This window comes from Aureobasidium melanogenum, assembly GCF_000721775.1.
Source record: "Aureobasidium melanogenum CBS 110374 unplaced genomic scaffold scaffold_4, whole genome shotgun sequence".
In the NCBI taxonomy this organism is placed as follows: domain Eukaryota; kingdom Fungi; phylum Ascomycota; class Dothideomycetes; order Dothideales; family Saccotheciaceae; genus Aureobasidium; species Aureobasidium melanogenum.
In genome coordinates, this window is record NW_024470056.1 from 558,619 (window position 1) to 569,564 (window position 10,946).

The 10,946-nt window shown below is 51.9% G+C and overlaps 6 protein-coding genes across 6 annotated transcripts; 3 read left to right on the forward strand and 3 right to left on the reverse strand.

Moving 5' to 3' along the window:
• Window positions 1-234: 234 nt before the first annotated feature.
• M437DRAFT_63857 (putative F-box and JmjC domain protein) lies at window positions 235-1,842 on the reverse strand (the record flags this gene model as incomplete). Its single annotated transcript, XM_041024319.1, has 2 exons — window positions 235-1,456; window positions 1,511-1,842. 2 exons carry the CDS (start codon window positions 1,840-1,842, stop codon window positions 235-237), a joined length of 1,554 nt encoding a protein of 517 aa, XP_040882251.1.
• Window positions 1,843-2,251: 409 nt separating this feature from the next.
• On the forward strand, window positions 2,252-3,685 carry M437DRAFT_82203 (ATP-dependent RNA helicase eIF4A; the record flags this gene model as incomplete). The annotated part of the gene is made up of 4 exons (XM_041027707.1): window positions 2,252-2,282; window positions 2,413-2,556; window positions 2,616-3,617; window positions 3,675-3,685. The coding sequence occupies 4 exons, from the start codon at window positions 2,252-2,254 to the stop codon at window positions 3,683-3,685; spliced, it is 1,188 nt and encodes a 395-aa protein (XP_040882252.1).
• Window positions 3,686-4,215: 530 nt separating this feature from the next.
• M437DRAFT_42936 (uncharacterized protein) lies at window positions 4,216-4,914 on the forward strand (the record flags this gene model as incomplete). The annotated part of the gene is made up of 1 exon (XM_041020653.1): window positions 4,216-4,914. One exon carries the CDS (start codon window positions 4,216-4,218, stop codon window positions 4,912-4,914), a length of 699 nt encoding a protein of 232 aa, XP_040882253.1.
• Window positions 4,915-5,010: 96 nt separating this feature from the next.
• M437DRAFT_82205 (uncharacterized protein) lies at window positions 5,011-5,907 on the reverse strand (the record flags this gene model as incomplete). Its single annotated transcript, XM_041027708.1, has 3 exons — window positions 5,011-5,649; window positions 5,728-5,754; window positions 5,863-5,907. The coding sequence occupies 3 exons, from the start codon at window positions 5,905-5,907 to the stop codon at window positions 5,011-5,013; spliced, it is 711 nt and encodes a 236-aa protein (XP_040882254.1).
• A 182-nt stretch (window positions 5,908-6,089) lies between these two features.
• M437DRAFT_63860 (uncharacterized protein) lies at window positions 6,090-8,662 on the forward strand (the record flags this gene model as incomplete). The annotated part of the gene is made up of 2 exons (XM_041024320.1): window positions 6,090-6,099; window positions 6,153-8,662. 2 exons carry the CDS (start codon window positions 6,090-6,092, stop codon window positions 8,660-8,662), a joined length of 2,520 nt encoding a protein of 839 aa, XP_040882255.1.
• Window positions 8,663-8,758: 96 nt separating this feature from the next.
• M437DRAFT_41895 (WD40 repeat-like protein) lies at window positions 8,759-9,847 on the reverse strand (the record flags this gene model as incomplete). The annotated part of the gene is made up of 1 exon (XM_041020466.1): window positions 8,759-9,847. One exon carries the CDS (start codon window positions 9,845-9,847, stop codon window positions 8,759-8,761), a length of 1,089 nt encoding a protein of 362 aa, XP_040882256.1.
• Between the last annotated feature and the right edge of the window lie 1,099 nt (window positions 9,848-10,946).

Consider the following 10,946-nt stretch of genomic DNA (forward strand, 5'->3'; position numbering starts at 1 on the left):
AACATCCTGAATATGAAACTCGTCACTACGTTTAGTCTCATCTTTCGTATCTACTGTTTGTACATCCACGATGCTGCTAGAGACCTCGCACGATTGCTCAAGTGTCGTGAAGAAATGCGTCTTGTGAGTCTTTTTTGTGCCAAACTGTGTATCTCTAAGATTGTGTTCAAGACGGGCAGCTGATTGAGGCAATCGCTATATGGGCGGATGTTCGGTATCTTCCAGCTGAGAATACTACGGCACCTCTTCATCGTCGTCTCCCCCAAAGCCGAAAGAGAAGCCACCTTCATTGCCGACATCTTCAGTCGTCTTCGTGAGCTCTGCCCACTTGCCTTTCGGACCCTTGCTCATTTTCTCTAATCTGGGCAGTGCCTCTTCCAGAGCTTCTGGCTCCTGTTCTCTGAGCTTTGCGAGGAAGAGTCGGTATGGGTCTTCCACATCTTTAGCAAACCCACTGACTTGATCAGGCTTGTCTCTGAGGAAGTGCAACACCGATGCAAGTCTTTGACGCGGTACGAAATTTTGAGTCAACGCAATCGAGTCTTCGAGATTGACGACCAGGTGGTACCAGCCAGCAGGTACGTACAGTAGTTCACCGGCCTCGCAGATACCTTCGATACAGCCTTCCGTGCGGCGAGCCTCGGCGTGGAATCCAAGTAACCATTCGGCAATACTTAGTGGGGATGTCACCTCGCTTTGATCGGCCGACACAAAGACACCGGGTGGTGGTGGAAGGGACGAGGACGAAGGGAACATGATCCAGTACTTGCGACCAGTCAAGACCGCGTTCCATGCGCAAGTCGCATTAGGGTCTTTGTGGAAAGTTGAGCCACTGCGAGACGGACCGATAATCAACCAGCGATGATCGGGTCGTTGAGCACCAAGGACGCTGAAGAGATCAGGACCGAAAAAGGAAGGTGCCCAGTATGCTACTTTTCGATCATCTTCTGTGCCCGGCGAATCAGAAGAAGTGCCATCGTACAAGTGAGCAGCAGAGCTGTCAGCTACTTGGATGTTCATCTTTTCTGCAAAAGAGCGGTCGAAGAGATACAGAGGGCTCTCGTCGTGGTTGTCCTTCATGTAGTCAACATAGACGTCGAAGGGCCAATCCACTGCTTCTGCTCTGAACTTGACCTTGGAGTACTGTTTGAGCAACGATTTAGCAGACCAGGATCCAAACACAGGCCAGCGCTTGGTGGGCTCAGATATGATGAAGGGCTTGTTGGTGAAGGATTCGGTGAACTCATCAAAGGTCAACGAGGTCAAACGGTGGATTTGATTGCGGGTAGGGATGTTGGATACAAAGGGCTCCAAGGGCACGTGAGCACAGAAATATGGTCGATGAAGGGCATCAGAAAAGAGGTTGCTACAATCGACATCAGGTTCTTGGGAACGTGGTTGAGACAAGACGGTCGATCTCCATGTACCACGCCAGTTGAAGTTCTCGGGTTGCGATCTTGAGTGGCCGTTAGATGAACGTGTAGCAAAGACTATATACGTATCAACATACTCTATAAAGAGAGCTTTCCAAAGCTCCTCTGATCTAGTAAAGGCATGTAGAGCACGGCAAGTGGCGCCCAATCGGAGCAAGTCTTGTGCATCAAGGTATTCCAGAAACTGAGTCAGAAGTTCATCAGGCAGCAGAGCAAATGTTCCAATTGCAGCTTTCAGATTAGTAGTAGCGGTAAAGGCATTTCCAGAAGGACGAATCCCTAGAGGATGGCGCCAGATGGTAGCAGACTGGTCGGGATTGGCTGTCTTGTCGGCTTCGGGATCGAGCCTCTGCTTTTTAAGCGGTCTATGTTCAGAATCCTGGTCTACCAGCGCGGCCGGAGGAGTCATAATTGAAAGATGATGACGCCGGATCCAATGATTTCAAAGTACGGAAAACCTGACCAAATCCTTCGAGTGAGAGTTGAGGAATCCGCGGGCTGCCAGTGGCCAGAGGCAGACACTCACAAGAAAAAAATGACTGTCTCCAGTGAGCACAACGGATGATGTTGCAGGCGAGAGGCAGGCGAGGTCCGTGCACCGGCAGCACGACGAAAAAATCTGGTGTTCATTATATTCGTGCGCGCCCCTCTTTTCCTCCAGCCATTTTCATCACTCCCAACAAACTAGATATCCTTGCACGCTCTCCTTCTCGAGAGTTTTGGTTTCTAGTCCCCCTTGAAATACTTAGCGGCGCCCTTTCGCCCTCCGATCCAGCTTCTATCCACCGTCCACCCACAAACAACCCCAAACCGCAATCATGGCTTCCGGTCTTGAAGAGGTCCCCGAGGGTACGTCTATCTTGTTCGCCGTCGCGCACACCCTCGCCTTGCACATCCGAATCCCTGCGCCGACAGAATCTGCCACGACTTTTTTTGCCCTCTCTGGAATGACCTGCGCTGACTAGATTTCGCGCTGCAGGACAGATCGAGTCCAACTACGATGAGACCACCGACTCCTTCGATGCCATGAACCTCAAGGCTGAGCTCCTCCGTGGTGTCTACGCCTACGGTTTCGAGCGCCCCTCTGCTATCCAGCAGCGCGCCATCATGCCCGTCATCAAGGGTAAGCTTTGTCCGAGCATCCCGTTTGCTCCTTCGCCCAACTCACTCTTTGTCCTCCAGGTCACGATGTCATTGCCCAGGCCCAGTCCGGTACTGGCAAGACCGCCACTTTCTCCATCTCGGTCCTCCAGAAGCTCGACCCCAACGTCAAGGCTTGCCAGGCTCTGATCCTCGCCCCCACTCGCGAGCTTGCCCAGCAGATCCAGAAGGTTGTTGTCGCCATTGGTGACTTCATGAACGTCGAGTGCCACGCCTGTATCGGTGGTACCAGCGTTCGCGATGACATGAAGGCCCTCCAGGACGGCCCTCAGGTCGTTGTCGGTACCCCCGGCCGTGTCCACGACATGATCCAGCGTCGCGTCCTCAAGACCGACTCCATGAAGATGTTCGTCCTCGACGAGGCCGATGAGATGCTGTCTCGCGGTTTCACCGAGCAGATCTACGACATCTTCCAGCTTCTTCCCCAGTCTACCCAGGTTGTCCTCCTCTCTGCCACCATGCCCCAGGACGTCCTCGAGGTCACCACCAAGTTCATGCGCGACCCCGTCCGTATCCTCGTCAAGAAGGACGAGCTTACCCTCGAAGGTATCAAGCAGTTCTACATCGCCGTCGAGAAGGAGGAGTGGAAGCTCGACACCCTTTCCGACTTGTACGAGACCGTCACTATTACCCAGGCCGTTATCTTCTGCAACACCCGCAGAAAGGTCGACTGGCTCACCGACAAGCTGACTGCCCGTGACTTCACCGTCTCTGCCATGCACGGTGACATGGACCAGGCCCAGCGTGATGTTATCATGAAGGAGTTCCGTTCCGGTTCTTCTCGTGTCCTGATCGCCACTGACCTTTTGGCCCGTGGTATCGATGTCCAACAGGTTTCGCTGGTCATCAACTACGACCTTCCCGCCAACCGCGAGAACTACATCCACCGTATCGGTCGTGGTGGTCGTTTCGGTCGTAAGGGTGTTGCCATCAACTTCGTTACCGCTGATGATGTGCGCATGATGAGAGAGATTGAGCAGTTCTACAGCACTCAGATCGAGGAGATGCCCATGAACGTTGCTGGTATGTTGAATATGACCGACCCTACTTGAGAAAGTGACAGGCTAACACGACGCGTAGACCTTATCTAAACGAATTTCAAGTCAAAAACAAGAAAGGAACTGCAGCAGTGCATGTCTGCAGCAGGTCAATGTTTAACGAGGGATCTACGGCTGGTCTTACCTAGAATGTGATACCATGGCTGGGACGGATCCCACTTCTCATGCATTTGGGCGTTTGTCTTTATGGTTGAAGTTTTTCAAAATGCGAATACATGCCCTATTCTAGATGCTAGGTTGGGGCGAGTTTCTTGTCTCTTTTTTCCAAAAGAATGTTATCCTTTTCAACTGAACGCTACCTAGCCTTTGTTTGCATGTGATTGAGCTTGCTGTCGCGTCTGCCTCGTTAAGGACGTTTGCAAGGAAGGTGCGTCCACACCCACCACACCTGCGGATCTCTCTTATTATGGACGATAGAGAGTTACGACCTCTCTTTCCTTTCTGTCTTGCAAATATAACAATTGCAATTGCCATTTCTCAAGTGTCCACACTTACAAACCTTCCAATTGCACACACCCACCCATACAAGTTTTTTCATAATCCCTCCCAATCTCACACACAACATGCTCCCTGTCTCCGAAGCGCCTCGCGAGCTACTTTGGTATCATCAGATGCAGAGAGAAAGCCGCCATCTTCTCGAGCAAGTCAAAAGACAACAAGTCGATCTGGACAAGATCAAGAGTCAATCATCTGCCGACCAAAAGCAAAGAGAACAAATCCAGCAGCTTCTTTTGGAGCTCGAGACGAAGCAAGTCACGGCCACTGAGCGCAGAAGGGAAGATTTTGAGCGGGAGAAGGAGATACTGAAGCGGCTCGACGAACTCGAAAAGTCTCTTGATGCGCTTCGTGGAGCCAACGACAGTCAACCAGAGGCTTCTGCAGCTGTCAACCAGTGGCAGACCCTTGAACAGAGGCTCGACGTGCTTGAACAATGCCAAACCAAGGTCCCAGAGCTGGACGTGCAAAAGCTTAACCTCAGGATCGATGCGTTGGCTAAAGCAATGAACAACCCCGTCAAAGATACAAACAACCTCGTCGACCAGCATGTCAACCATGAAGATAAGGACCAAGCAGCAGACGCCGGTAACGATACTACAGTTACGTCTGTAGTGGAGCAAGTCAGAGAAGGAGCGACCAAGGAGAAGATGCCATCTGAACGAGAGCCATCCCTGCAGAGACGCCCAAGTTTTGTTCTGCCGAAAAGACGTCCTGGAGACATAACTATCCCGTTCAAGCCTACTCCTTCGGATCTGGAGTGGTGAACAGCAAGATAGTGAGCGAGGAGTGATTGTCAATGCACGATGATTTGGCTTCCGTGGGACTATGAGGGGAGGGAACATGTACAATAGTCTAGCTTTTCAAGTCTCGCTGAACTCGTAAGGACCCTCACGATCCTTGACCTCGACCTCAATGCTAGCTTCCTCGATTTCCTTGCCATCAACACGCATACCAGCTCTGATGACATCGCCTGTCTGGACGGAGCCCACACCCTTGGGGGTACCAGTCAAGATGATGTCGCCCTTCTCAAGAGTCATGACCTTGCTGATGTCTGCCAGTTGTCTGGGGATCTGGAAGAGCATGAGGTTGGTGTTGTCGTTCTGCTTCATCTCGCCATTGACGCTCAAAAACAACTCGATGTTGTGAGGATCAGGGATCTTGGACTTGGCAATAGGACCGGCGATTGGGAGGAAGGTGTCGAAGCCCTTTGCGATGCTCCAAGGAAGGCCCTTCTTCTTTGCTTCCTCCTGAACATTGCGGCCGGTCATGTCAATGGTGAGAAGGTAACTTTCAATGGAGTCCAAAGCAGCTTGGGTGTCGTTGGGGTCGAGATCTCTGACCTTGCGGCCCATGACAAGACCTAGCTCGACCTCATAGTGAACATTGACACCTCTAGGACGCAAAACAGGACCATCACCCTTGAGAAGGATGGATGACGGGGGCTTCAGGAAGAAGAAAGGGTTCGCGGGTTTCTTGTTGCCCAACTCGGTGATGTGGTCCTTTGGTCAGTCAGCGGGGCTACCATACTGACTCGGCGAAATGTGGATTAGCAGAGTCAATGTTTGGAAGATGCATACCATGTAGTTACGACCAATGCACATGATCTTTAACGCAATGTCAGCATGGTCAAATATATTATTGCCGTGATTACGACAGAGATAAGGGCTATATGGAGTGTATTTGAATTGATTGTTGCTGGATGAAAAGCTTACCTTGCGGCATTGCGAGGCAACATTACGAAGAGCAGGAGAGGCCATGGTGAAGGAACGTTCAAAGTAGAAAGTGTCAGAACAGGATCAGAGGAGAAACAAGACAGCTGGTGGTATAGGTACGAGCACTCGGTAGTTGCAAGCGCGACACCGGCGGGCTCGGGCAAGACGTGGCCGACCATGGGGATGGGGCTGCGAGCCGCTAACTGTACCAAGAGCAATCCATCGACATGGACGCCAGTACGTTTCGATCGCTGCTGACTGCCATGAGAAGAACTGACTAGATTGCACAGTCGAGTATGATCCGATCACGCATCTGAACGCCCTCTTTGGCCATCCATCGACACTGGATCAAGCTGCTGCTGTGTCTCAGCAGCTACATAAACAACAGAATGACCTCGACCAGCACATGCGTCGCATGGTTGCGCGACAAGCAGAGAGCGATGCCGACAGTGTGAGACGCATCACGCAAGCAAAGGAAGAGCTGGGCGACGTCTTTGGCCGCATCGACCGAGTCCGCGCAAGAGCCTTGGACACCGAGAGAGCCATCACCGACATGACGGCCGACATCAAGCGCCTCGACCAGACTAAGAGGAACCTGACACTGTCCATGACTGCTCTCAAGCGTTTGCAGATGTTGACGACGGCATACGAGCAACTGCGCCTGCTTGCTTCGACCCGTCAGTACCGTGACTGTGCTCACCTGGTCTCTGCTGTCGTCCAGCTCATGGCCCACTTCAAGACATACCGCAGCATAAATCAGATTGCTCAGCTCAGCCAGAATGTTGCTGACCTGCAACGTCAGCTGCTGGACCAGATCTGCGAAGATTTCGAACTCGCCTTTGCTAGAGAATCCGTGCCTTCCAGTCGCAACATGCTGGCCGATGCCTGTCATGTCATGGATGCTCTTGGTGACCATGCCCGTGCTCGTCTGACTACTTGGTACTGTAACACCATGTTGCGTGAGTATCGTCAAGTCTTTCGTTCGTCAGATGAGGCTGCCTCGCTCGATAACATATCCCGCCGTTATTCGTGGTTCAACCGTATGCTCAAAACACATGACTCCGACCATGCTTCCTTGTTCCCTCCGTCCTGGCGTGTTGATGAGATGCTGGCAAATGCCTTTTGCGAAACTACTCGTGAGGATTACAAACAGATCTTACAACGATCCATGCGCCGTGCAGACGGCCAGCCACCAGATGTCAACCTACTGCTCTCATGCTTGCAAGAGACATTGGACTTCGAGCATTCTCTCGAGCGTCGTTTCTCTTCTACCGAGTCACGTTCTTCGCTGGATACACTTGACGACAAGCCTCGCGCTTTCAGCCAAGCCATCTCCGAGGCTTTCGAACCATATCTCAGTATATGGGTTGAGTCTCAAGACAAACAGCTAGCTCTGCTTATTCCAAAATACCGCCAGCAACCTATCCGGAATGAGGAAGACGAATTCCATGCCCATACTGTCATGCCCTCTTCCACTGAGCTCTTCCACTCTTACCGCATTACATTTGCACAATGTGCAAAATTGTCAACCGGTTCCCGACTCCTGGATTTGTCAAAAACATTTGCCAAATATCTGGACGTCTACTGTCAGCAAGTCTTGTTCCATGCGTTATCTGAACGTTCAACATCCGTCGAAGACATAGTCACTGTTCTGAATACTGCAGATTACTGCTATCAGACTACCAACCAACTTGAGGAACGCATAAAGTCGCGTGTGGACTCTGACTTGCGCGCTCAGGTCGATTTGCAGTCTCAAGCCGACTCTTTCATGGGCATTGCGTCAGCCTCTGTCAAAGCCTTGGTGAGGAGAGTGGAACTCGACTGCGACGCGCCCTGGAGAGAGATGCGCAATGTTCCGTGGAGTAAAATGGACAACGTCGGTGACCAAAGTCCGTATGTCGCTCCATTGGTGCAGCGCGTCAAGGAGAAAACTTCCGAGGTGCTCAATTACTTGCAAAAGCAACACTACGCTCGGGCATTCTGTGATAACTTGGTCGATGCTCTTGCTAATTCTATCCTAACTAACTTGGTGGTCTGTCGACCCATATCGGAGACGGGTGCCGAGCAGATGTTGCTCGACTCTTACGTCTTGAAAAAGGCGTTCACCGAGCTGTCTACAGTGAATGCCGAAGCAGGTACCACACCAAACCCCAATTTCGTCAAACGAGTCAACCAAAGCATGGCCAAGCTGGATCCCTTGTTGAAAACGCTACAAGTGCGTGCATCGCCGCCCGAAGGACTGGTCCAGGCATATTTGATACACATGCAAGATCGCTCCGAGCCAAACTTCCGCAAGATACTCGAGCTCAAAGGCATCACGCGTAAACAAGACCAAGCTCATTTGACAGAACTGTTCAATGCACATAAGGCATCGCCAGCAAATGAAGCGCTGCAGCCGTCCAATCCCTTGATCGCCAACATTTCACTGCAAGCGGCAGGTGCTACCGTGCCAGGTATCGCTGCTCTGAAGGACAGCGCCGCCTCGCACTCCGCACCAGCTTTAGCGGGAACGACTACCCGTTTCGATCCTTCAACATTTGGTTCTGCTCTCATGAACGCGGCTCGTGATGGCGTTGACCGGTTCGGTTCGCCAGCTCTTGGTGGTACAGCATCGGCCACAAACGCCAGCAGAGCTACCAGCCCGCCACCGATGGGTGCTCTAGGTTTGAACGCTGAAAGCGCCCATGCTAGTATCAACGAAAATCTCAAGAATATTGGCAAGTTCTTCCGTCGCGATGTTAGCAGTTTCGGAGGGTTTGGCAAGAAAGAGGAAGGAAGAAGGAGCATGGAGAAGAGATAGAGATCGAGGTTGTGTGCATAGACACTCTCTCATTCCTGCATAGATCGTTCTGCGTAATACATTTCTTCGTGACTATCATTTCCCGTGCCTTATACCTTACAACATCAAATCGTCAAAATTCAGTCCTTGCCCACTCGGATAATGGACTCCTGTGGAATGGTCAAAATCATCCAGCTCATCGGGTATGTAGGGCCTCCTCTCGAACACCATCAACCCGCCGACCGTCTGGTCACCATTGGCAACGATCAACTCTTGTCCATCTTCGACTGATGCTGCTCCGACCACCGAACCAAAGAAGTCGATCGTCTGCTTCTCATGCCAATCCATCGCATCATACACACTGACAATGTCATCAGACTCGGCCACGACCAACGATGCACCTCCACGATGCGAAGTGGTGAAATGCAGCGATCTAGCACAGCTCATCTCGCATGCAAGAGCTGCCAATGGCATGTCCCATCTCCGAGCATCGTATACAACCACCTTGCCGTCCTCACTGCCCGTTGCCACATGCCAGCCATCAGCAGCCCAAGCACATGCAAATCCGTAGCCTGTATGCTGTCGCATGCTAAACAGCACATTTCCCCTTTCGGCATCAGTGATGAGTGATTCGCAGGTATCACCAACGATCATTCTGAGTCGACCGTCTGGTGATGTTGCAGCACAGTTGATTTGGTGCTCGTATGCGAACTCGGCGGACCAGGAGTTAGTACCCACATCGAGTATCCGGACTTTGCTGTCGTTAGAGCAAAAGGCAGCGCCCAGAGCACCCGTGCGGCGGTGGGTGAGAACATGGACGTGGGTGGTTTCCTTCTGCTCGGCGACGGTCACAAAGCCTTCAATGGGACGATCGCCTAGTGTCGAATTGAGGTTGAGTAGAGAATACTCACCCTCCAGTCCACCAGTGACTAGTACAGCGTCCGAACAATATCCATCAAAGTCTGTGGCAGGTGAAACGGCAATGGTGGTGACATGAGTGTCTCCAGCTTGGTTTGGATTCGTCGATGCACCGCTGAAATTCAGAACGACATCGGTATACGCGGGACAGCTCAGTGAAGTGTGCATGACTCTGCTCTTGGATGCATAGAAGACATCGTTTCTACTTCGCGCCGCGAGCACATTTCGCAATTGACCGTGCGAGTGGCTGGCCCTGTGGTGGGGATGGAAATCCCTCGAGGCATACATGCGTTGTTGTCGACACACCGAGTGTTGGTCATAGGTGGCTGGTGGGGTCCAAGAATAATGAAGAGGATAGAGCATTTTTCGCGCCAGTCGAGCCTGGCTCCTGCTCGTGTTGAATGCTGCCCAGTTCAGGCCCTGTAGATCGTAGTTCTTAAAGGGCACTTTGTTGAGGGGTCGCCAATGTCTTTTACGCTCGTCGTCCACATGCATAAGTCCAGCCTCGCCCATGTGATATTGGATGTCCCAGTGATTGAGGAAGTCGGCAACATCATAATCGACCCAAGCAGAAGCGTCGTGGTGTAGCTCATGGACAGACTGGATTGAAGGGTTGGTAGGTGCTACATCCCGATGAATATTCGAGGTCTCTGTAGGCGAAGATGGAAAGACGTTTGATGGTGTCGAGGAGCGCGTCGGGTGTATATCAACAGCTAAATGTCCTGATAATTCATCTGGCGCTGAAATATACGGCGCTCGAGGGGTATTGGTTGTGTGTTGGTACCGTGTTATCTGGAATTCATTGCTGACAAAGTGTCCTAGTGATCTGTCGTAGGCTCTGAACTGTTGGTCCGGGCGGCTCTCAAAGAAGTCGGCCTGAGTTGCGAGACCAACGCCGCCTCCAGAGATATTCCATGAAGACTCTGCCAGCTCATGCGATGGCATGTACTGGCGGTTATAACGGCCATGGTCCAGAGAGTAGTCGCTGTTGGACCACGTCAAGGGAACTCCGCCTTGATTAGGGTCTTCGAGGTGGCCGGGCAGGTGGCTAGCAGAGTCATCACAAGGATGTGCTGTCTGGCTGAGAGACGATAAAGCAGATCCCCGTCTTGACCGAATCATTCTGCTGTCAAAACGAAGACCCTGTGCTGTCAAGCCGTGTCGCAGCGAGTGCGAAGAAGGTTGGTCGCGAGGGTAAGATTCCGCCATTGATTCAAGAGGCCAATCGGTATTTCAGACAGCAATTACGGGCGCCAAGCTCGGCAGTGAGAAGACTTAGCCAGTGACTTCGTTCTTGTTTTGATGTGACGGCGGGTGATGACAAGAAAGCTGCCGGTGACTGCGCTCTTGCGTGTCGCAGAGGATAAATAGACTACGTCGCGCAATG